Source organism: Eulemur rufifrons, chromosome 24 (genome assembly GCF_041146395.1).
Source record: "Eulemur rufifrons isolate Redbay chromosome 24, OSU_ERuf_1, whole genome shotgun sequence".
In the NCBI taxonomy this organism is placed as follows: domain Eukaryota; kingdom Metazoa; phylum Chordata; class Mammalia; order Primates; family Lemuridae; genus Eulemur; species Eulemur rufifrons.
Window position 1 is genome coordinate 22,228,436 of NC_091006.1, and position 26,893 is coordinate 22,255,328.

Below are 26,893 nucleotides of genomic sequence, written 5' to 3' on the forward strand. Positions count from 1 at the left end.
GGTTATATTAGCATAGCGTGACATCCCTGGTGTTGCTGCCTAAGAGGTTCCTGTGATTTTTACTGAAGCCTCTTAGTTTCCTCTCCCCTTTCTTGTTTGATTCTGCAATCCCAGATTTCCTTCCTGAAATTCATACATTGTTCTCTCCTATATTACAGAGAGCAGACTGACCCTATCCTTCCCTAGTTTGCTCCAGCCTTTATTTTTCCAAGATTCCTAAAACATAGAAAAGGTTTTTAGTTTGCCGTGGGAACCATCTTTTTCAATCTCGAAGGAAGAGAAACAATTCTACCTGGGCTTTTGGCACGTATCCATTGTTACAAAGGCCAGAAGAGTCTGTAGGGTCCTATAACTGACAGCCTGTGCTTGGTCCTCCCAAAGCTTCTTTGATGCTTAGATGAGGTAAAAGCATAATTAACATAAAAGGAGAGACTCATGCTTATTGAAAACAACCATCTGACCTTTACAGTCTTCCTTTCTGGAGAGCTACTCAAATGTGCCCAGATCACCCAAATACAAACATTTGCAAAAGTTTTAACAAGTTATTGCATCATTCCAAGTGAGTTGAATGGATGTGAAGGTGGACAGATTTCAGAGATGCCTATAGGACTTGGCTGCAGATTGACTCTAGTACTTGGAGAAGGAGAAGGAATCAAGAATGATTTAGTCTTTGGCTATGATAGAATACTAAGAAGGGAAGAACAGATTTTCATGAAAAAGTGGGTGCACTTTGAGGTATCTAGGTATGTTTATAAATAAATAGGCCTGTTGCTAGAGTTGAACAGATGATTCTGGGGCATGAGAGAGATGAATCAGTGTTAGATGCATGAACATTTTGAATCCTTAAGCCTATAGGTATTGGTTGGAGAAACAGCAGTGAACAAAATAATTCAGGGAGAGTATGTGAGAAGACAATAAAGATGAAAAGCAAAACCTTGAACAACATTGACATTTATGGGGTAGGCAGAGAAAGCAGAGCTAATATTGTTAAAGAAACAGAAGAATATCTTTGAAGAACATAGCAGTCAATGGTACCAAATGCCACAAAACATTGAAGGCGGATGCTTCCCCCCCCCCCCCCCCCCCCCCCCCCCCCCGATGAGGGAAAGTTGAAAATGTTCTTACCAGTAAACAAAGATGAGTAACTCCAGAAAGGGAGAGACTAAATAAGGGGTATGGAGAGTTGATTTTATGGAGCAAATATTTTTCAGAAAATGGGAAAGAGCCTTAAAAGAAAGTAGAGATTTGGGGCTTTCACTGTGACAGGAAAGAAGGCAGACAAGGTAGTTGCAAGAAGAGAACAAGCATCGGCATCATATAGGCTTGTTTGAACTTTGGCTCTGTTAATCATTTGGAAAGAATATCACTTCTCTGGCTCTCAGTCTCTCTATAGAGTATTAATAGGGAGGTCTCTCCTCTACAGGGTTCTGAGCTTTCTAATACATGTTGAGCTTTTGCACCTGCTCTTCTCTTTGCCTGGATTGCTCTTTCCCTAAATGGCCGGATAACCATATCCCTCCTGTCCATGGATCTCCCTCCCCTGACTATTATATAGATACAATATAATAATGCCCATTCTCTTCCTCTGCCCCTCCTACTCTGTCTCATCCCTCACTTTTATTTTTCTGCATATACCTATTCTCACTTGACATGACCTTGCCTGCATGTCTATTTGTATTTATTTATTTTTCATGCTTACAGTCGGTTTTACCAGGTAGAATATATGCTTGATAAGAACAGAGACTCAAATTCATTTACTAGTCCATTCCCCACCACCCACAGAACATTTGGGCACATGGCAACTATTCAATAAATATTTAATAAGAATATTAATAAACAGTAATTATTATTAATATGAGATCATAGGTGAGGGAAGAAGAGTTGGCAGATTGGGAGACAGCTATCTACTCTGAGTAAAAGGAATAGAGTATGGGGCTGAAATCCAAGTAGGTAAGTGTTTGCAACGTGCAGCTATGTAAGAGATAGTTTGGATGGAGTCATATTTTTTCTGAGTTCATTTTAGAATTCTCTTACATCCAGCCAGAATCACCCAAGCTATCTTGTAATTACTTATTTACCTTAAGTTAACCAAAAGTCTCTTTAAATATATACATACACACACACACACACACACACACACACACTATTTGTTTGCTTCTATGTGAGTAATAGCAATAATTATGACTAACCATTTTTATTTTTTTGCATTTACAAAAGCCAAACACCATTTTGAGCTCTGTATATATGTGAGCTAATTTATTCCTTTCAACGATCCTATGAGGACAATACTGTAATTATCCCAGTTCACAGATGGGATAATTGAGGCACAGGACAAATAACATGCCCAAGGTCATATAACAAAGATCAAATCCAGGCGGTCTGGCTGCAGAGCCCATGCTCTTCACCACTAAGCTAGACTGCCTCTGAAGACCTAATCCACCCATCTGAAGGAAAAATGAATGTTGCTTTGTTGAAGCCAGACAAAGCTGTTCATCAGCTAATCAGACAAAGCAGGTCAGATTGTCCTGCCAGGGAAATGTCCTGGGAGAATTTGTCCCGTCCGGGAACAAACTTGGAAGGAATTTTCCTTTCAAGGAAAGGAATACTTGATTTGATTTTACCTTTCTTCCCCTTCCACATCATTGGCAACCTCTTCCGATTTAAGGTCATCTGAAAATTGAATTAATGTTCTGTTTACCCCTTCTTTCAGGTAATTTAATAAAGACTTTGGGCTCAACCCTAAACACCTCATAGAAAATCTACCCATGGTCCAATGTGTTGGTTCACATGAAAAGATATTCAGTTTTGCATAGAGGTACTTTGTTTTGCATTACGTAGTATCAAATACATGACTTCTTAGAATGCTTTTCTTAAAACTAAAAACACTAGTTATACATTTTACCCTATCTTTTTTTTTTCTGATTCAGTTTTTCCACTGATCTTCTCTAGTTCTCTTTACTATTCCTCAGTATTTTTTAGAATTATTTATCAGCAAGAATTTCTTATCTATATTAAATTCAGAGTCCAAATTATTTCCTTAAAATTTACATGAAGAAAGATTATTAAAAGGAAGTGAAAAATTTACGTTCCCCTTCTCAATATGTTTCCACACCATATTTTTAAATAGTAGTGAACACGACTGATTATTCTAAAACCAAATTCTGTGCACAGTGACTGCTGGGGGCTGCGTGTCTGCGCAGTTGTAGCAGTTTGGTTACAACTGCCGACTGGAGTCACGCGGCCTAGGTTTTCATCCCTGAGTCTGAGTGCTAACTGTGTGACTTTGGGCAAGTTACTTAATTTCTTCAGGCCTCAATTTCCTAAGATGTAAAATGGACATAGTAATAACATATCCAAAGTTGTTGCAAGGATTACTTGAATTAATATGAGTAAAGTGTCTAACCAGTTTCTAGAACCTGGAAAGTTCTCTATATCTTAGTTATTGTTTTTGTTTGTTGTTGATATTGCTTTTACTTAAAAAAATTGCTTCTCTTTCCATTAAAAGTTACAACAATACTTTCTTAACCAATATTATTTTAGTCCATCTTGACAGATTTAAATTGTTCGTTCAGTCTGAAATACTTTTAGCTGTTTCTATGTATCATTTATTGAGTGTTAAAAACAACCAGACCCTGGAGATTTCTTTCCGCCTCTTATATAAAGTTGTAATCAGATGACATGAAGAAAAATCTAAATAAAGATTTTTTTCAATATTTTTCTTTGCTTTTAAGAGTCAAATGTGTAAGCATTCAAAATGTAGCATTCTCCTCAGGTTATAATATTTTAAAATTCTTATTTAACTGTAAGGAAGTTATTTTATTTGTTTGTAAATATGGGAAAAGGCAGACCCGCTGACTGGTGCCTAAGTATGTTCAGGTGTATTAAGTGGCTTGTCCCTTTACCACCCTCTAAAAACGTACATACTGCCATCTGCTGGAAGAAGCTTTTCCACAACAGACTGTTTTTGAGAAAAAAAATTATTAAAGTGTCACGTGATTTTTCCAATTAATGTTCCTAATGATTTAAACCATATCTTTCATTCAATTGAGTTTAACAAATTTCAACTAGAAGAGTCTTGAGGTCCCTTTCAGTGAAAACTATGAATGGGGGACAGTTGTTCTTCTTGATCTTTTCGTGTAGATTATAAAAATACATCCACGGATCTTTAAAACTTCCTGCATGGACAGCTGGACAGGTGGTAAAGTACTTTGTATTTTGCTGAGTAGAGTTGTGTGGCATCTTGCTTGATTTGAGCAACAACCTGTGAAGTAGGCAGAGCTAGTATCATTACGATCATCAGTGGCCAAACTGGGACCAGAATCCAGGGCTTTAAATATCTAAGAAAACAAAATGGCAGATTGGTGGTGACCTCCTGGCTCTCTGCTCCCAGAGAAGGAGGTGAAGAACTCAGACGGCTACACAGGAGTGGATAGCTCCCCGCCCAATAACAGCGTTGTGAATCTGCAGGAAAACAGTGTGGGACACAGAGCCCAGGGGGAAAAAAAGGTGAATGGGAGATAGGATCACAAAGATGAGAGAGTGCAAGATAGACAATAGGGAATAGAGTGGCAGGTGGCCGTGCCACTGACCTCCGCTCCCTCTCAGACGACAGGGATGCACCTGAAGTCAGTGCAAAGTCGTGGCACAGGACGACAGGCTCTGTGGAGAGGAGGCAATAGCGGGAATCATTTTCAGCTCCCTGGTGCTCTGTCCTTGGGACCACACTGGGCGAGGGAGGGACAAGTCTGAGTGGTGACTTCCCGTGACCACGTGAGGGAGTTGGAGACAGGCATCTTGCCTCTGGTGGTCAGCAGGACCAGAACATTCCATAACTGATTTTCGGCCCCACGGAGCACCCTGTCATCCAATTAGCCTAACATAATACTGACCTTTGCTCAGTAATACTTTTCTTTTTGTTGAATCGTAAATTTGATATTCAAAACAGAGTTCTCTTATTCATTTTATAATATGTTAATATTGGGAATAATAATTTTGTAGTTTGCTTTCCTGGTGCCGCATTGATTTTAAAATTCACCAAGTGCAAATGAATTTACTAATTTAGAATGATTATATGTACATTTTATACTAACTCAAGCATCACAAGCTATTTATCATTATTACCGTCTCGCTTTCATTTTATGATGCTAACATTTTCTGACGTAGGTGTTTCCTGTCATATTTACGTATGCATTATAAATGTCATGACATAGTTGTCACTGCTGTTCTGCACTGGCCACAAGTGCCTCCTGTCCTCTCTCACTCCTCCTTCTCTGGAAATGAACTCACTTTTTTCTACCTAACTACTTTTCTTTAGTTTTAAGTTGTATTGTTCTTCAATTTGATTTATTTACTAACATTGCTTTCAGCCATTTTTTTTTTTTAACACCGAATGCTTTTTACATTTCAGCTACATTAAACTAAGTCCATGTTATAACTTTGTGCGCGAAGCCATGTGTCTAATTTGAAACAGCTGCCTTATAAGAAGCCTCCTGGGACAACCATGAGTCTCTGAATGAATGGGTTGGTGACAGGTCTGGCTTTGGACTTTTTACTTTTATTGGAACTATAAAACTTAGGAATTTGTTATCAGATAATTAATCCAGAAGAGGAGGGTGCAAAGGTTGAGTCAGTCTTCAATTAGACAGCGTGAGATACGGCGTAAGATAAGAGAATCTGCCCATGACCAAAAAGGCCATAAGAAATCACAGCTTCTTGTCTAGCATTCATATTATCCTTTTACTGAGCTGGAATTTACCCCTTTAATCATGTGGATGGTTTTTACTTTTGTTTTCTGTAGATAACACAGACTAAATCTACCCCTTTTTCCATAGGACAGCTATTAAGTATTCTTTCTAGGTTTTTCTTTTCCACTTTCCATATTCGAATGTCCTTAAACACCCCTCCACACTAATAACATTTTTTTAGCAATTTGTTTACATGAGTTAAATCTTTTAATTCTTACCCCAAGACTGTGATATAGCATTTTTATTATGTCCATTTAATAGAGGCTCAGAAAGGTGAAGATCTCACAAGCAATGAAGGGTTGAACCAGGATTTATCTGAGACTGTTAACGTCTGGTGTTTAGGCTTTTAACCACTATGTCTCCCCAGATGTTCTTTATATTTTCTTTCATATTTTCTGGGCTTCTTGCTCTTTAATCTTCTCTGGATGGATTCGTGTATTGTCAAATACCTCTGCCATAAGAACAGTACAGAAAAATGAACTCACTACTTCAGGTATATACTAGCCTAGAGTGGGACAACTCAGGCATGAGCTGCCTGTCTGCACATCTATGAAGTGCAAGAGTGTAGTGCAGATTTTTACTTTTACATCTTGGCTTATCTTGTACCGGTATTAAATTGGAGCTTAACATTCTATGCACGTGTGTGTGTGTGTGTGTGTGTGTGTGTGCATGTATATATACATGCATTTTTCCACTTCAAAAGGACTTTACATATTTTCTTATTAAACTACACTTTGTCATCTTTAGTATATTCTGCCTTAGTTATATTTTTTACCTGCATCTTTGCTGTTCTTTCCTTTTTTGTGCCACAGACAAATCCAGTAAGAATGCCTTCAGTCTACATTCAAGGTCTTGACTTTTTAAAGTGTTCTGTACAATCACATTGGATTCTTGAAACATTTCAGTTGAAATTTCTGGTCTGTTTCTTGGTCAGTGTGGCAAATCAAAATTGCATGATTTGTGAATTTTTTTTTTAGAACATTCTTTCATTCTTGAGTTATATTTATTTTTTAAAGCTACTCCCTATGCGATTATGCCTATCTTTTCTCTGCACGGTTCAGATTTTCTATGCCTACTGTCCAAATCTCCTGGATCTCAAGTTGAGTTGCAGTTAGTTTTCCATCCCTCTTTTAGTCATTGTGACAAGTGTTGAGTTCTTGTTCTTGGAACAGCTAAGAACTTTGTATCCTAGCCTAACTCCACCTTTCTCGTTCCTGCTAGCATTTGCCAAGTTGCTAAGCATGTTTCACCAGCACTAATTTTGCACTAGTTTAATAAGAAGATACAATTGCAGTCCACTTTAGATTCATATCTGCCAATAGCTCACTGTGTGTTTTTGTATGTCAGTTAATTTCTACAGGCTTTCTCTTCCTCATCTATAAAAAACAGATAACCTCTGAGGTGGTGTTAATGCCAATATCTATGATTATAAAGTATACCAAATCATTTTTAGAAATTTCAACTTAACTTTAAAAATTAAAAAAAAAAAAAAAGCAGTACTCAGCTTTGCTCTTCTGAGCTGCATCTAAGACTGACATTCATCTGATAAGCACTTGTAATGTCACCTTAGTAATTCAAATATTGAAGGACTTCCACCTGGCACCCAAGTGGGCCTGGTGTCTGTATTCCTCCATCACGGCTGCAGCCAACTCACAGGACAGCAGATGATTTGCCAGTCACCCTGCCATGGTTGCTTTTGGTGAGTGTTATGTGTGGATTACATCATACTGCTTCTAGTACTGCAATGGTTTAATGAAGCCCTTTTTGAGCATATTTTCTATGTTCCTGTTACTGTGGAGTCTATAAGATCAGTAATTCACACATCCAAAGATTGTTCCAAAGCTAAAAGTAAATGACTTCATTTCAGAGTCCAATTTAAACCCAATTAAAGAGAAAGTCATTGGACTCCAGTACCTTTACACGGCTGATCCCTAAAATGTTGTGCATCTCATGAAACCCTTTCTGTTGCCTCTCCTTTAGCAATTATCTTTTCTGTTTCTTAGGTGAATGAAATTTACCATGATGAGTCCCTTGGAGTGCATATAAATGTGGTCCTGGTGCGCATGATAATGCTGGGTTACGCAAAGGTAAAATGCTTTAAAATATGTGAACTATAAATGTTGGAAACCGGGTTAGCAAACAACAGACTAAACTGCTAAAGCTATAGCTAACGTGTGGCATAGCTAGACCCCGATTGCTCTGAGTTGAGGAGGAGAAACTGTCACAGTGAGTGGCGACTTCCAAATTTGAGCAGATAATGAATGATTTTGTGCTCCTATTATTTACTTATTGACTTCTATTTCATGGAGATGTAGATAGTCATCCTGACTTTAGGCATGATGGTCTGAATGGAAGCAGATAGATAACATTATGAGAAGAGAGAATTTCCTTAGCCTATCATTATCATTAAGTTTTCAATTCATTCATTCATTCAAAACATTTACATTGAGTGCCTACTAAGTGGCAGCTGCTTTCTAGATGCTTGGAATATATCAGTGAAGAAAAAAGTCAAAGATATTTGTCTTCTCTTGATTTGTTAAAAACAACATTTTACACACATATCTGTCCACTTAAGAAAAGTGAAGTACATGGGAATATTTTTCACTTAAAAGAGCTTAAAACAAAAAGTTGGATCAAAATGCACACAGTGGGCATTTCATGTGATGTTAATTTTAGCTGTCTTTAAAATGTTATTGGATGTGTCCTTGTGCTTAGAAATTATGAAATGGGTGAGAAGGTTTTCTCCCTTTGAGGAGTAAATGTAGGGGAAATGACTAACTTGATCATTTTCTTGATGTTTAAAATTATATGTCCCTCTCCGAAAATTAATTCTCCTGATTATAAAATACTAACGAATTTATGCATTTAGGAAATAGGAAAAATTCATATGTTTGTATTTCAGTACATATTTGACATCCACTTATCGTTTTCTAATGATAGGGTGTCATTGATCTTTAGTTTGTCCCTCCCATAAACCTGACCTACTTTTTTGTTGCCAACAACAAATACAAGTTAACTCCAGTTGGAGATAACAGCCTTCAGTTGGTTGTTAAATCATTTGCTTGGAAAAGTATGTGACCAGCATATAACAAACCATGCTAATTTTATTAAGAATGTAAACACTGATAATAGCATTTGCTGAAATATAACAAAAAATCTCAGCCTGTCAGCCAAGTAGGGACTAATTTTGGGTTCCAAGTTCAATTTCTCATTCCATCAGAACTACTCTGGGAAGTGTGGCTCCTGGGTTCTTGAAGGATGGGCCCTTTCCCCTCTGAACTTTTAACTCCTGACCATAATGTGATAGTAGCAACATTCCAAGGAATTTAAATTCATCTGTTGGAACTACAAGGTAAGAATCCACCCCTCTTCATTACCATGACATTAAAAAATGGTAGTGTTTGTTTGTTTGTTTGTTTTTAGTGTAAAGTTAATATAATTTGACTTCTCCCCATGAACTAAGATTTGACTAGCTTTGCCAGGTCATGGAAGAACTTATATCCCACATGTTGATGAATTCTGGACTAACTAAAGAAAGAAAGAAAGGAAGAAAAATCTTAAATAAGATCTTTTACCTTTACATCTCTGGGAAAAAAAAGTCTCAAGCCAGAATCTTTCCCGATATTTTTGTTCTTTATATCTATGAAACTCAAATCTAAGCTGAATCGGGAAATATTTAGATTGTTAAAAGTTTTACTTAAATGATTCATATTCAGTTGCCTCACAATAGCAAATTCTACCATCAGACATTCTCATACGTGGTGTCAGTTAACTTTTACACTGGTAATATTCGTCGTCATAATGATGTCTTTCATGAGCATTTAGAATTCCCAAACCAATGTAAATCTAAATAAGCCCCAAATCTAAATAAGCCCCAAATAATATTACTGAATTACTGTTTAAGTATTATAACCCCAAATTTCAACTGCAGAGAAAGTTAATAAAGGAAGTCTTTGGGAAACTATTATGTGTGTCTTTAACATGTTGTTTCCTCTTAGTCCATCAGCCTCATAGAAAGAGGAAACCCCTCCAGGAGCTTGGAGAATGTGTGTCGCTGGGCTTGTCAACAACAAAAATCTGATCTCAACCATTCTGAACACCATGATCATGCAATTTTCTTAACCAGGCAAGACTTTGGACCTGCTGGAATGCAAGGTATTGTCATTAATATGTAGAAGAAAAACTTAAGGGCATGACTTTTTTAAAAGTAATCCTAAATCCGGCAGTCTGTTCGAATATTCCAATCTTCCCCACCGCTTTCCATGTACCAGCCAAACATACATTTCCTTTCTATTGCTTCCAGTGACTTCTGTGGAATTCACCATGTTATATGCCACTTAAATACCATAATAAATTATACTTGCCTTTAAAATAACGATTGTGTGTTTGGGGTATGGAGAGGATGCTGTAAAATGCAGTGTGATTTCTACTAACTGTTCAGAATGAGAAAAGAGATGCCATGAGAAATGACTGCTGCCAAAGAGCTTTCTTCCAAAGTCAGCTTACATTTATCCAGTAAATTCTGATGTGGACTTTGGAAAAAGCAAACTGGTGATTTTCTTTTCAGTGTTGATGGAATTTCTGGCTCCCTTCTTCAATACCACGATATGAAGGACCATTTTACTAAAACAGAAAGACAAGGTTTAGCTGGTGGACAGAAGAGAATGGTCACCCCAGGCAGTTCCTCCCCTTAGGAAAGAAGAAAAGGCAGACCCAATGAATCTTTTTAGAGACCATTACCTGTGACTTTCCCAAGAGAATGTGGCTCAGTGCTAGCAGGAAAATAATACTGCTCTGTTTCCTGAAAAGCTTTTTTTTTTCCCTCTAGGCAGAGGTCCAGTAGTAATTCTTAGTGGGTTTTCTCATAAAATGAAAATAAAAGTAATTGTTATTCTCTACAGGATATGCTCCAGTCACGGGCATGTGTCATCCAGTGAGAAGTTGTACCCTGAATCATGAGGATGGTTTTTCATCTGCTTTTGTCGTAGCCCATGAAACTGGCCATGTGTAAGTCACTGTTGACAGCTATAAAGCAAAAAAAAAGTCTTTTCTTTCCTGCTTCTCCCAGTATTGTTTCCACTTCGGGCAGAATGCATGCCAGTATGCAATTCTCATCTTTTGCCAAGTGTGAGGAGCTGAACACTGCAAAGAGGTCATGCACTGAAACTAAATGAGTGACTCTGGCTTGCAGAGGCCCTTCTGTGCTTTTCAGAGGAGAAGAAAGGCATTTCTGTCAGATTGCTCTCGATTTCTGTTTCTGTGCCTTTTCCAAGAAAGCCATGTTGCCTTAAAATACATATTTCCCAGTACTTATTTTCAAAACAGAAGTTACTGAAAAGCTGTAGGCCCCCGAGTCTCACTAGTGAGGTCTCCTTTGTGTTCTAGGTTGGGAATGGAGCATGACGGACAAGGCAACAGGTGCGGTGATGAGACTGCTATGGGAAGTGTCATGGCTCCCTTGGTGCAAGCAGCCTTCCACCGTTACCACTGGTCCCGATGCAGCGGTCAAGAACTGAAAAGATACATCCAGTATGTCCCCTGCTGCATGGCATGAGAGCGTTTGTTTCATAGCCTACAGACATAAAACTGACTCTTAGGACCTCGATCATAACAAAATTCCCAGGAAATGAAAACTCTTGTTGCTAATAAATATTTTCTTATGACTCAGGGCATTTGGTACAACAGTTCTATAACGTAGTCACAATATTTTAAGCAATAAACCTAGAATTTAATTTTTAGCTATAATATAATTTCCCTTTAGTAAATTTTGTATGGGACCTTTGACTAATGGTCAAACTTGAGTGAGGATGAGGAGAGGATGGTCATGGGATTCCGACGTATTATACCACCTATGCCCTACAGTATACGTGTCAGGACGTCCCCTGCCAGGCCACGTGGGGGTTTAATTAGTGATGCAAATAATCACAGCATTATTATAGGCTTAAGTCATACATGGTTTTATTTTCCTGGCATGAATAAGGGTGAAGGGGCTTTTTCTGAATGGAACTGAAACCAAAACTTTAAAATGTATTGCTTTTGTGAACTTGCTCCATGATCTGATGAAATTCTAGAGTATATAAGCTAAGATTACTTTTCCGTAAGGACATGATTATAAAGAATGAAAATTTAACTACATGCAATATTTTCCTTCCTACAGTTCCTACGACTGTCTCCTTGATGACCCTTTTGAACATGATTGGCCCAAACTCCCAGAACTTCCTGGAATCAATTATTCTATGGATGAGCAATGTCGTTTTGATTTTGGTGTTGGTTATAAAATGTGCACTGCGGTATGTTACTCATAGTTGATGTAGATTTTGCATCTTGAAATCTCTTCGTGTAGCTCCTGCTTGGTGAGCTTTACAGACTCACAGGTGCAAATGTTAATATAAGAACATCTTCCAATTATTTTGTGTTTGTTATATCGCTGTGTGCTGAAGCTCAATGCTTTAAATACACTCTCTTATTTAATCCTCATGGCAGACTAGAAGGGAGCTGATGTACTTCTATTGTACAGGAAAAAAATTCAAGACTTACGGAGGTTATGCAACTTGCTTAAGTCACACAGCTGGTAAATACGGGAGCTGGATTTGCAATCAAGGCTATGAGGCTCAAATCTTTGTGCTCTATTCCTCCTCTGGTTTTTGTGACCTTCAGAGGTGACTCTTAAGTCTTAGATACATTGCTTTGCTTTGGCTTGATGGCTGGGATTCCATGATTCCATGCATGTGTGACCATAGGGAAGGCTTGTGCTGGTGTTTGCTCATACAAGAATCATATGGGACAACATGGAAGTCAGGAATATGGACACCGTGCTCAGACTGGGTGGGTCAGGTCCTGAATCTGACACTTAATCTCTTTGGCTTAGTTTCCTTATATGTAAAATATAATAATGATAGTGTTTATCTCATAGGATTGGTGTGAGAATTAAATTTGATAATGTAATTAAAGTGCTTAGCACAACATGGGCACAAAGTAAATGCTAAATGGAACCCATTAAAACCAGTCTTCCGCATAACTACCCAGATTAGATGTATATTTCATTAAATTTCCATGTTGACCTTTAGTAGTTCATTTTGTAAAAGGAAAGGCTTTTTATATGTTGAGCTAGCTTTGTGTATTAGAGCAAGAAAAATAAGTATTTCATAGTACTGAAAAGAAATTGATCTGCTGTTTGAAATCTTCCATATACAGCCATTTGGTCTGTCTATAAGGTGAGGTATACACTGTGAACTCCTAATTATAATATAATACTTGCATTAATGTTTTAAATTTGAGAATTTTAAAGTTTGGCTCAATGTTATAGCAAAGTACAATTTCCACACTAAGCAATAGGGATTAGAACAAAAAAATCTAGATCTAACAATGGGTACTAATAAAAAAAATCTATGCACACAAGGCTGTACATGGGCAATTAGCAGTGTAGGCAGTAGACATGCAGATCAACGGTTGTTTGGTATTTTTCAAAATCTATCTAAAGAATGGTAAGATGTTTACAGTTAGAGAGAAAAAGCAGATGAACAAAGAATACACACAAATATGTGTGTGTGTGTGCTTACACAAACATTTGGATATTATAATGTGGTACTTTAGGAAAATATAAAACATTCTCAAGAATGTGAAAACCAAGATTCTAGTCTGGCTCTGTTACTGTCTTACTTATAACCATAACTATAGCCTTAACTTGTAACCCATATTCTTTCAGCCATGGATTGGCATGAGGATCAAATATATGGAAAGTATTGAATAAACTATGAATGTATTATGATACTTTATTATACCTGGAATACCTCATCTCACACAGAAAATTTGACAATTTTTTCCTGCTTTTAACCAACTAATTATTATGAGTATTTTTATTATTTGTATCTAACTAGTTCATACCTACAGAGATAAAGAAGAGACGTTTGATAGCTTGAGGGCTGCTAAACTATTATATTTTCATATTTGCAATGTTCATCATAATTACATATTCTTTTTAAAACTCCAGTACTGTCTATTTGAAACCTGAAAATACAAAATGGCATGCAGAAACATTAAAAGTCAACCAGGGAATCTCAGACAAATCAATGTTTATTATTGTTATTTTAGAAAAGCAGAATAAAAGGATTTTCTACTTGGAATTCTTATGCAGTGTTCTTTTCATAACATGTCACAACTTTGGCTATTAACTTGAAATAAAAATGCCCAAGAAACGTGGCACACAGAGACTGTATAGAATATATTGTGGTTGCATGTCATGGTATCTGAGGGTTCACTGAGAGTTTGATTCTCTTCCAGTTTCGAACCTTTGACCCATGTAAACAGCTGTGGTGTAGCCATCCTGATAATCCCTACTTTTGTAAGACGAAAAAGGGACCCCCACTTGATGGAACTGAATGTGCTGCTGGAAAAGTGAGTATATCTATTGACACAGTGAAGGTTGAAGATATGCTGCATAATAATCATCTTAAAAAGTCTAGAAAATGGTGAAGATAGCCGTACTGTCGTTTTTATGAAAACCATATTACATGAGGCTTCATGATGGTAATGCACTAAGAGAGTGCGTTAGCTCCCTGCCTGCTGAGACAAATTAGCACAAACTCAGTGGCTTTAAACAATGGCACTTCATTCTCTTATAGTTCTAGAGGCCAGAAGTCTGAAATCAGTTTCATTGAGTTGAAATCAGTTTCATTGAGTTGAAATCAGTTTCATTGAGTTGAAATCAATTCTCTACAGGAGAATCTGTTCCTTGCCTCTTCCAGCTTTGGGGGACTGCCCACATTCCGTGACCACTCTAATCTCTGCCTCCGTGGTCACATTGCCGCTTCCTTTTCTGCATGTGTCAAGTCTCCCTCTGCTCCTCTATTATAAGGATACACATGTAATGGCATTTAGGGCCCACCTGGATAATCTGGCATAATCCCCCATTTAAAAATCCTTAGTCTGCAAAGACCCTTTTTCCAAATAAGGTAGCATTTGCAGGCTCCAGGGATTAGAACCTGCTATCTTTGGGGCCACCATTCAGCCCAGTGCCGATCAAATAGGAAGAAGCAACTCAGCAGACTATCTGGCCACCTGCTGGTGGGATCTGATTGACTTGCAGGCATCCCACGCCCTGTGAAAGCTGCCCAGGAATAAAGTCATGTGACCTTATACAGAAGATTTGGCCTTGCTCCTTGGGGAAAGATGCCCAGAGGTTTTAAATCTCAAATCGCGTAGTCAGGGCTGAATACTCAGAAACTGGCTGAGTGCCAAGCTATGCTACTCATAAGGGCAAAGCTCCCAAGACAAAGGCATGCTAAGAACTCAAGTTGAAGAGCCTTGACTAGTTTAGAAATAAGATATTGTAGACAGGACCAAAAGCTGGCAAGGAGATTTACATAGCTTTTGGTTCCTTTAAAGCTTGATTTCAAATGTGTATAAACTGTACTTGTGATGAGAATTATATATGCATGATGATAATAAAACCTGTCATTGTAAGTATTGACACTGTTAGGCACTATGCCAGGTCCGTAACATACAGCGTCCTGCTTTGGGAAGATTCGGTATTACACACTTCCAACTAAAAACAAGAGCAATAAGGAGTTGATTCATTTTTGCTTTTAAAAAGTATACTATAATCAACTCTTAATGTCCAACCCCCTAATAAATATATTTGTGTTATATTTAAATTTATAAAAGTTGAGTTTTAAAAAATACTTTTGTTATGTATTGTATTAAAAAGCAAGTCAAAATGTTAGAAAGAAAAATAGCTAGCATCTTTTGAGCACCTGCTGTAGGCTGGGCGCCATAAGCTAGGTGCCTCTACAGTATCAGGGTTCTGGTAGCTCCACTGAATTTCTTCATGATCACATGGCCTTAAACTATTCACAACCTTTTGGGGCCTCAATTTCCCGCGTCTAAATGGTAAAGATCATATATCTGACCTATCTACCTCTCAGAACGTTGTGAACGAAAATTTTAAAAAGTAAGTAAAAGTGTTTTGAAAGCTGACTGTTCCGTTAATTATTTTCTAAGTTAAGACATATATTTTCATGTTATCATTTTAAAGGGGAGCATATTGCCCTCAAAAATCCTAATATGATATAGGTAATGAGAGATGATGGGTAGAATAGTACTTACTGTGCAAGTTGGGTGCTTAGAAAATTCTTACTGATTATGAAGTTTAACGTTCCCTGGTGAATGGATCACAAAAACTTATCTGAGCAAATGTTATTTTTTCATTTTAATTTCTTACTTGAAAAATGTGAGTCTAAATTACCCTTCCGATAGGGCATCTCAATTGCTTTTGGATAATTTTAAGTGCACCTACACCTGGAAAATAAAAAGAAGAGGAAATTAAGCTCTTCAAACAGGTGGTTCTTGTATAACAGCTTCCGCTTTAGTGTATGCGTGGTTTTCATAATTACTTTGTGCTATTTTTTAAGTGGTGCTATAAGGGCCATTGCATGTGGAAGAACGCTAATCAACAAAGACAGGACGGCAATTGGGGGTCCTGGACCAAGTTTGGCTCCTGTTCTCGGACATGTGGAACTGGGGTTCGCTTCAGAACGCGCCAGTGCAATAATCCCATGTGAGTATAATCCTTGCAATTCTTGTTATTTTTGGATAGACCGTAAAAAATACTCCAATATGATGTTATCGGTATTCTGCTTCAGGAAGTGCATGTAAACTACAGGGCATGCAAAGAAATTGTTCACGGCTCAGAAACCAGTGTCCCTTTCGGATAGATCTCCGTTTATTAATCTTGTGAAGGGTAGTTAGTCGGGGATGAAGATGAGAAACTGGAATGAAGATAACAGATTTTTGAAGAAACTACCGTTTAGGGATATTTAAGAGCTAAGCAGAGAAAGTAGATGACTGCGCCCTCCGCCCTCGCCCTCGGGCCCTGAGCACTGTGAGCTGAGATCCAGTGTAAGAAGCAGGGAGCAGTACCCAGCATATAGCTCTCTCCACGGGGGAGGCGGCCATTGCTTCCGAGGAGGGGCCACAGAATGATTGTGGTAGAAACCCAGGAAACTGTTGGGGGGAAAGTTATCCATTCATTCACTCAGAATACATTTACCGAATCCCTGTGTTGTGCTCAGCAAACTTTATTTTACGAAGGAAAAAAACCTGAATTATTAAATTTAGAATATTCTTCCTTGTCTGGGGTTTAATACATGAGCAGCTTTTTCTCTCTGTTTCAAGCAGGATGGCTCTGAGCGTGTCTTTTATAAAGACTGTCTGGTGCCACAGACCTGTCTTCACAGGAAGAGATGATGGTAGTATGAGTAGAAGTAAGAAAAACAATAAAAATTATAATAGCAATAGCAGCTAAGGTTCACCATGAGCCTGAGTCCTTCTTAGGGCTTCCAATATGTTAACTCATTTAATCCTCACAATTTTTCTTCAAGGAAAATAGTATTTGCATTTTACATAGGAGGAAACTGAGGCATAGAGCTGTGATCAGAGTTTCTTCGAGTTGCATCTACATGCTTTAGTCTACATCCATGCTTTATATTTCTTTATATACTTTTGCCATGTATTTAAAATATACTGTTTGAAAGCTTATTTTAAGTTGAGTATGGGGATTTTTTTTTTTTTTTTCCCACCCAGCAGGGAGAGAAGGGTGCTTTTAGAAAGCACTGAGATTAGGAAGTATGAGTTCATTCACTTGGTGCTGGCAGCGCAGAAGCTCTGGCTTTGTGCCCTCGGGCACTGTGCCTGCAAGCTCCAGCTGCTGGCCCGAAGCCAAACGGCCTTTCTAAATGTTGCCTTTTCTTTAGGCCCATCAATGGTGGTCAGGATTGTCCCGGTGTTAATTTTGAGTACCAGCTTTGTAATACAGAAGAATGCCAAAAACACTTTGAGGACTTCAGAGCACAGCAGTGCCAGCAGCGCAACTCCCACTTTGAATACCAGAATACCAAACACCACTGGTTGCCATATGAACACTCTGACTGTGAGTAGCCTCCCGCTCTTTCTCCTGCTGTGTGGATGGATACTTAGGGTTTGAGTTTTGCCAACATCAGTCCTGTGGACTCTTGATCCCTACTTGGTAACTTAGGAACCTTGGTGCTTACAGGGGTAAGTACTCCTGGGTTTCCAAGAATAAGGCTAAAGTACTCCTTTCTCTAGAGAGGCAAGAATTGTGCAATAGTTCCTGGCATGCGGCACCATCACCATCACCAGTGAGAAGACCAGTGGAAAAATAACTCCTGGGAGAGATGTTGGATTTCTTGATTCAGCTGAAATCCCTCTACTAGGAAATGCGTCTGGAATATTCTGATCTTTCCTCTCTGAACAACTAGAGAAAAATAGAGTTCTTTGACATTTGAGTTGGGACCAACAAAAAGGCCATTATTTAATAACAAAAGATACTTCATAACCTTTTACTTTTGTATTGTAAATTAGTTTCTAAAAAATATACTTAAAATTTTCTCTTAATGTTTCACTTCTTCTGAATTTGGGTATGAATGTGTTCAAGTGGCAACTGCTTGGCCTATTTCTTATTTAGGTGAATAAAAGAAAATAGTTACATGATTATCATGTGCTGTAATACACTACTGAGTTCAGTTTAAAGCTGTTTTAAAGAAAAGGCGGATGCATGTAGGAATTCAAAGTTGCAATGCGTTAAGAAAAAACGCATTTTTTTTTCTCTTTTGGTGAAATGAGTTGCATCCTATAAGAAGCATAAACTTTGCCAGGTGATTGACTCAAACCAAAGAGACACTCTTTCAGTGCTCTAATGGTACTAAAACTAAGCTGGTTGTGAATCGAAGTTTATTAAACAGCTGTGATGAAATCTAGGCTTGTCGTACAACCTGGTTTGCCTGGGACAGTCCCAGTTTATACCTGTTTTCCCGGCTCAGTGATTAGCCCCTTTTCACTTTCAGAAGTATCCCAGCTTAGATGACAAATCATGTGGTCACCCCAGCTAAAACCGACCTGCTGAGTATGCACACATTTCTCCTGCTCATTTTATGTATTTATGCAGTATTCCTTTTGTTTTCAGAAAACCACATTGAAACTTTATATTTAAAAATAAAATAAACTCTGCTGTTCAAACATTCCATTTTATGTAAATAGTTGTTTGGTTTTTTTTTTTTTTTTATCTTCCATCTTTGCAGCCAAGAAAAGATGCCACCTTTATTGTCAATCCAAAGAGACTGGCGATGTGGCTTATATGAAACAGCTGGTCCACGACGGAACACGCTGCTCTTACAAAGATCCCTACAGCATATGCGTGCGAGGCGAGTGTGTGGTGAGTTCAGATCGCTTCCCCAAAGACTTCCTGCGGCATAGGGCAATTCTACATTTACTATTTCTGCATATTTTAAAACTTTTTAAACTATTTCTCATCTGTGAAATCACATGATAGTGGAATCCATGAATAATTCAGTAGCTAAAATAAATTTGGGAGAAATTGTGCTTACTAAAGTCAAACTTTGGTCACTGGTAGAATCAGGGTTTAAACCGTTTTCCTAATTTCCAACCTTTTCTAAGTAACTCTAGATTGGGAACACAACAAAGTGCGAACAATGCATTTGCTTTGAGTATTTTACTAGCACGACTGTTCAAATACAAGGTCTTTTCCAAAATATGCACTGCTGAGTATAAGTTTTGTTTAAAAGATAATGAGACATCTTTTTCTTCCTCTCTCACCTTCCAGTTTATTCTGAGTTTAAACTCGAAGCCCCACATCAGAACAAAAGGAGTGGAGAATCAAAAACAATGTTTATTGCTCTATTTAATCCTTTTTAAAAATGCAGTTCATTTTCTTCTTTATGTTCATAGTTAAATTGTTATGAAATTATCTTTATTAACTGAAACTCAGCCTATAATGGCTATTTACTTCTCAATTCAGCAGACTCTAAAGCGTTATATTAATGAGTCTCAAGTGCTCAGATGCCTCATGGTCAAATTCAAATTTCCCTGACAGTGTCTTGTTCATCTTTCACCTCCCACAGTATCTGGTATATTAAATGTATGTGGTGTTATTATTTTCCCTGCCCAACTTTCACTCCTAAGTTTATGAGTGCAGCGGTGTATTGTGTATCCTTCGCCTACAATTTACATTAAGCGACTGCCCTAGTTCAGAAAACCTTCAATAATTCCCTGTTAAATTAATGTGAAAATGTCAACTCTTCCTGGTGTTCAAGGCCTTCTGCAGCCTGTGCCATGCAGAACTTTGACTGCTCTTCCCCTATCTTGCAACACTAACCTTCCATTGCTTTAAATATGGGTTTAAATATCAACCTCTGAACCCATTTTCTGTGAACATACAACTTCCATGGCTCTGTTATGACCCCTCCGCATTCCTAAAATGCCTCCCCATTCTCTCTGTGTTCCTTCAGGGCCCTGCAAAAGTCCCCACCACTTCTATGAAGTTCTGTCCAACCAGCTTTAAAGATTGCACTAATATATGACTCACTATATTATTATTCATCTTTATAAATATGAAAGCAACAAGGGAAAAGCACCATCTTATTGTTTTTTGGTCTCTCCAATATCAAGTACATCTGTGTTCAATAAATGTTTGATGATTAAGACAAGTTATGATGGGGTAAATACTTTATTTACGGAGGAAAAATTATCCTTTATCACCTAGAGCACAAGGCATTTGATTTCATACTAGTTCTTTAAAAGACTGAAATATTAAAAATCATGACTATGGTGAAAGTTTGGTCCATACTGGCTGGCTGTGGACCATGATTCAAGAAATGATTCATCGTTCTCTGGGATGTTGACGGACCTCTACTCGGCGCATTGAAATTAGCCACGTTTAACATCTTCTCTCCCTAGAAAGTGGGCTGTGATAAAGAAATTGGTTCTAACAAGGTTGAGGATAAGTGTGGTGTCTGTGGAGGAGATAATTCTCACTGTCGAACCGTGAAGGGGACGTTTACCAGAACTCCCAGGAAGCTTGGTAAGATGAAGTCTCTCATGAATTTAATGTCCTTCTCTAGGATATGTACCTTTTGAGACTGCATTTTCTCTATAAACATTGCCAAAAAATTAGCTGCTGATTTATTTTTATTCAGATTACCTTTCAAACCTTTGACTGAATGCATACTCCAGAACATCCAGGATGAAAAACTGATGAACTAAATTTAGATAAGGCACAAATACAGTCAATATAAATTACAGTAGTTAGGTAAAATCTGTGTTTTGTTTCATGTTGCATTTTGAATCAAATGCAGATCTAATTACTAGAATTGATGTTTGTTTTGAATTCCTGTTGCACATAAATTATTGACCAGGAGTTAAAAAAAAAAAAATCACAAAACTTTAGATACAACTTTTTAAACATTACATTAGTTTCACCTCTCTTATTTTAAAAGTGAAAAATTTTATCCTGTTTATAAATCTATGAACCTAGGATCTATATTTCATATGATTTTTACAAATCTATGTTAAACAAAATGGAGGTACAATTGAAAAATAACCTGAGATATATATGCTCACGAGTGTGAGCTTTTGTGCTTCTTACCTAGTCAGTAATTTGGACACATACACTGAAGGTCCCAAATGTGGAACAAACAGCTATCCTCTTGCAACAGATAATTTGCAGGATTATCAGTAGTTTCATAATATTCATTGGAATTTTCATAAAATATTTGGATACATACATTTATTACTCAATAATTTATTTTTAGGCCGGGTGCAGTGGCTCATGCCTGTAATCCTAGCACTCTGGGAGGCCGAGGCGGGCGGATCGCTGGAGCTCAGGAGTTCGAGACCAGCCTGAGCAAGAGCGAGACCCCCGTCTCTACTAAAAATAGAAAGAAATTATCTGGCCAACTAAAAATATATACAGAAAAAATTAGCCGGGCATGGTGGTGTATGCCTGTAGTCCCAGCTACTCGGGAGGCTGAGACAGGAGGATCGCTTCAGCCCAGGAGTTTGAGGTTGCTGTGAGCTAGGCTGATGCCACGGCACTCACTCTAGCCCGGGCAACAGAGTGAAACTCTGTCTCAAAAAAAATAAATAAATAATTTATTTTTGTAACACATATTGTTCACTTATTCAATAAGGATTTATTGAACAAATGTCAGTATATCTTATAGAATGACAGAAAACAAAAAACAAAGAAATTTGGTTTACTTTACATTGTCACAGTGGTAATTTTTCCTTTTATAGAGTAAAAAAGTATTAAAAAGTTAGTCTTCATCCAAATGGACTAATTCTTTTAGCCCTTTATACTCCCATTAAACACCCAGCTACCTAGCTCTGGCTCATGCCATATAAACCAGCTTTGCTCTTTGATATATTTAAGAGGGCAAAGCTAAATCACTATATTCTAATGTGTTTCTCTCAGGCATTTCCTACTCTAGTTACCAATGTCTTTTCTATTTTTGTGTGATAAATTATGTTTTGCACTTTGAAAATTTTTGAAAAACAAATATTGCCATTTCTGGCTGATTGCATTATTTTAATAAATCAGCATTATAATTACATACATATATTTATGATTTTGGTGGAATCAAATGTAATTTTCTCCATCTTACTGTGAAATAATGTACTGTGCTTTCTTTATTGGAGTTATATATTATTCTTTTCTTTTAGATGTAAAATAATTCATTTTGTTTTCTTTCCAGAGTGAATTAATGTAAAGAAAAAAGTTTTTGACATAATCATTCATTCCGTATTATGTGTGATATAAGGTAGTGATACTGTTTTTCAGATACCCAAAAATTATTCTAAACCTGCAAATCAGAGTCAAAAGATCAGGAGAAAAGTTTCATCGGTCATACAGCTTCAAACTGTTCAAAGATAATCTAACATCATTTCTTTGCACTAATGTTGTCATCATAGTCATTCAATAGACTAATTAACCTTTTCCAACAGGGAAACATTTAAGCAAGAGGTGCCATAAAGAATTCAAGTTGCTGGAAAATGAAATCTGCAAGTATTCAACTTCAAATCCCCTACATTGTTTTGCATTCATGCTTAGTCTTACTTTCATTGACTATTAACAGTTTATTGGCGTTAGTTAACTATTATAAATGTGTTTTGACTCCAACATATAAAATTACCAAACATATTTTATATCTTGCCTAATAAAATATATATGGCTTATAGGATAGTCAATGAAACAGCAAGACTTTGATAAACATGAAACCTCCACTAATTAAAGACATTCTATTTAAGGGAAGACGAGAGGTGCTTTCACTTTACCCAAAGGAGCTCGTGATGTTTCTCTTGCTGAGACAAGAGAAGCTAAAAATGTACTGGGTAAGTTGTAGCAAACTGCAGAAAGATGGGCATCCATAAAGGACATCAAGCTGTTTTGCTGTACTTGGCATCTTAAGCATGTCGTTCTAGCCATCGCATACTCAGGCAAACATGGTACATTCCATGTGTTAGACTTTACCCCGGGCTCACGTGTTGAAAACCCTGATACCAGAATGACCATTCCATTTAGCTAGAACACTAGTAAATATTGTCAAAAAGTTGGATAAATCTACCCATAGGTACATATTAATTGTACATATATAAATGACAAAAAAACTTGTTTCTTTCCTGATTCCATCAATAATTAAGTATTGATAACTGAATTTTTGTCAGTACTCATACCTGGAATATGAATTGGTTGTTTCATAATGTACTGAAGGTGTAAGTTGCATAATCTTTCTATATTATTTATTTTTTATGGTAATGAGATATAGCATCTTGGTCTCTCTGTTTGACCTATTGTTGATTTGGAGTTGTAATCTTAATTCTAAATGATTGGAAGATAATTTTTAGAGCATATGATTACATTACAAAGGTTTATGATATATGATATTAACAGTAATAGGAATGATATATGATTTTAAAACCCAAAGCAACCAATTAAGCATATTGATTTTACTATTTCTGGCTTAGAAGAGTGAGGTTAGGGTGCATATAAGGCAATGCATGATGTAACTTGCATACATTTCACAACCAAATGGTTTGGTCAAATCTATAACATGTATTTTAAAATAGTTCCATCAAAAAACTTGTCTAAAGATTTAAAAATTAATACTGATCACAGGAAAAATGAAAGCTATGCACTGATTTTTCTTCTGTAATTTCTTTAGATTAAAGTAGACTTTTAAACACGAAAATATTTCAATAATTAGAAGTTTAGCTATCCAGACTTGCCACTTAGGCTTTTAAAATTACATGTTCACCACCTAAGTGAACTCTCACTAATAACTGGCCCTACTTCGAAAGAGCAGTTTAGAAAACTAGAATCACACAGAGGGACACAGGAAAGTATAGTATTTGCCTGAATTGTTGGCACGATTTGTAGGTCAACACAAGATAAATGACTACTAAATTGGTCACAAGATTAACTTTTTGCACCCCTCTTTAATAAAGAAAAATTTCCTCTAATTTCATGCCGGATGTCACAAAAGCCACCAATGCTTTGAAGTTAATTTCCGAAACTGCTTGTTTGAGTTTATGGATGCTGTCTTCTGCACGCAGGAGCAGTAAGGATGTAGTGCTCTACTAACCATAGTTGTTGCTTTTGTTTTCTTCTTTGCTTCCTACAACATTTACTACACATGCAAAGGGTACCTTAAGATGTTTGATATACCCCCTGGGGCTAGACATGTGTTAATCCAAGAAGACGAGGCTTCTCCTCACATTCTTGGTAAGTGTTGCTGTCTGCTGGCTCTGCTGTAACATGCACTGAAACCCTGAAATGTCAAAGACACCGTACATATGGATGTGTGTATGTATATGTGTATACATACGTATGTAAGAATCAGAACTATGTATAAACTAATTGAATAGTATGTAGTTTTCGTTGGTCCTTTCTCCCAACTATTCTTATTTTAAAACAAGAAATGTCCAAAAATAGAGCTTTAATTTTTGGTAGAAATAAATTGGTTCATAATTACCTGAGGGAAAAAAATCATTGGACAAGTTTGTATTTGTTATGCATGTTTTGCTCTGTATTAGGGGATAACAAAAAGAAATATGTTAATAAATGCATTAAATTAAGGAATAATAGGAAAATTCATCATATTAATGCTAAGAAATGAGTTCTGATATTTTGATTGATGCCATACTATATGTAACCCCTTATTTTTAATGCATTTTATTTAAGCTCTTTGGCTGAAAAGCATCTACAGGCGAATTTTACTATTAATAGTTGAATGTTAAATTGTTCTAACATCTGACATGTGTCAGGTTTTTGACTAGCACATGCAGATTTATTTGCAAGACTGATTATAATTTCCAAAAGAAGTTCTTTTTCTCTTTTATGAGAATAGACCTGTAGAAATGTCACTTTAAAGGGGTTTATATTTAAAATGTGTATTCAAGTGTAAACATAACCTTCACATATTTCTTTGCCTATAAAAACACTAAGAAGATTTCTGAAACTAAGGAACCATCTATCAACCCCATAAAGATTTGTAGAAAATTTTGTGTCTGACTTTAAAAAGATGAATTGTTTCATGGTGTTTCATAGAATTTTTTAATACTTAAATTATATTTACTATTAGATGTCCTACCAGTCTAGCTGTCAGCCATAGTTCTCTCTCCAGTATTTAAAACTCCTTATTTTCATCCTAGAATTCAGATTATTATCCTTGGAAAAATGTTACTAGTTTAAAAGCTTAAGAGGAATAAATATATTTAATTAAAAGTACTCATGTTTTCCACACATTTTCAATAATGGTAGTAACCTTATGAAATTTTGTCTTCTCACTTATTGTTATATGCTGATGAGAACTTCCAAAATTTAAAGTCCCATTTATCTTTTACACACTAATGTGGCATTTTATTTTATTTTGTTTTATAATATAATATGTAGTAAAACTATAATATGTTAAGAATTCTATCAGCATTAAACAGCTTTTTCTAACTATATAAGTAGGTGATGTAGATTTGGAATTTTACAATCATAAGAACTAAATTGTTGGCCTGAAATTAAATTACTTCAGCTATGTTGGGTGGCTATAAATATTTTGACCAACATTAAGGAAATACAGAGTAAAGAAGGCATTGTGCTATATGCTATGCTAGCATAAATTGTTTGTATTAATTGTTAGAGAAGTATCCATTGTTTTCAAAATGTTCCCAGCTTTCCAAGGAAATGTATAGGATGAATGGGTTAGAAACCATTCACCTCTTTGACGATGTTTTCAAATGGGAATATTTGCAAACATTATTTTCGCCTGTTTAACCATCTTGCCATTGTTTTTGACCAGTTAAGAATGCTTCTTGAGAGGTTGGAATGCCTAATGAACAAAATGGGAGTAATATCAGAACTAACACTCATTTTGATTGCTTGATACTAACAAGGAAACATGATCATTGATTTATAGAAAGGGGTAGACTTACTATGAGTCTTTAACACGGTAATATGATAAAATAAATTGTATGTCGATTACTCATTTTCTTTCCTTTAGCTATTAAGAACCAGGCCACAGGCCACTATATTTTAAATGGCAAAGGGGAGGAGGCCAAGTCGCGGACCTTCATAGATCTCGGTGTGGAGTGGGATTATAACATTGAAGATGACATTGAAACTCTTCACACTGATGGCCCCTTACATGATCCTGTTATTGTTTTGGTATGTGGCATTACAGGCTCATTATGTAGTTTATAATTTTGTAATTAATTCATCTGAAAACACTTGTACCTCGAGCATCAAATATTTAGTTGTTTATTTTTTATAATTTATCTTCCCTCCACTCTTTCTGCAACATTGTCATATAGTTTATTATATATACATTATAAACTGAATGATGCAGTATTATGATTTTTCACTTAAGTAATCAGTTATCTTTCAAAGACAACAAGAAAATAAAAAGTAAGTTTTTATATTTGCCCACATATTTACCATTTCTGATGCTCTTCGTCCTAACTTGTAGGTCTAACTTTCCATCTAGATCATTCACCTTCAGTATAAAGAATTTCCTTTAGCACTTCTCGTGGTGTGGGTGTACTAGCAAATAATTCTCTCAGTTTTTAATTACCTGAAAGTATCTTTAATTCACCATCATTTTTTGAAAGATGTCTTTACTGGATATAGAGTTTGGGGTTGCTATTTTTTTTTCGTATAGATTGTATAGATGTTACGATCTTGCAGGGAGTTCGGTGGATTTGGGGGCTGAGCAAAGAAAAAGATATGACCACAAGGTGGCAGTAGCACACACACAGTGTTATTTGGGTGAGGCCTTAGCAGCTTTGCAACT

At 36.7% G+C, this 26,893-nt stretch overlaps 1 protein-coding gene across 1 annotated transcript in view; it reads left to right on the top strand.

Moving 5' to 3' along the window:
- The window catches only part of ADAMTS3 (ADAM metallopeptidase with thrombospondin type 1 motif 3), a 206,442-nt gene that overhangs the window by 158,142 nt on the left and 21,407 nt on the right, over window positions 1–26,893 (top strand). Inside the window, exons 6-17 of the mRNA XM_069457845.1 lie at window positions 7,748–7,831; window positions 9,743–9,899; window positions 10,646–10,751; window positions 11,130–11,273; window positions 11,902–12,034; window positions 14,025–14,138; window positions 16,154–16,299; window positions 17,495–17,670; window positions 18,839–18,972; window positions 20,514–20,637; window positions 24,256–24,336; window positions 26,105–26,268. Coding sequence (XP_069313946.1) covers window positions 7,748–7,831; window positions 9,743–9,899; window positions 10,646–10,751; window positions 11,130–11,273; window positions 11,902–12,034; window positions 14,025–14,138; window positions 16,154–16,299; window positions 17,495–17,670; window positions 18,839–18,972; window positions 20,514–20,637; window positions 24,256–24,336; window positions 26,105–26,268 — 1,563 coding nt within the window. The remainder of the gene's footprint in view (window positions 1–7,747; window positions 7,832–9,742; window positions 9,900–10,645; window positions 10,752–11,129; window positions 11,274–11,901; window positions 12,035–14,024; window positions 14,139–16,153; window positions 16,300–17,494; window positions 17,671–18,838; window positions 18,973–20,513; window positions 20,638–24,255; window positions 24,337–26,104; window positions 26,269–26,893) is intronic.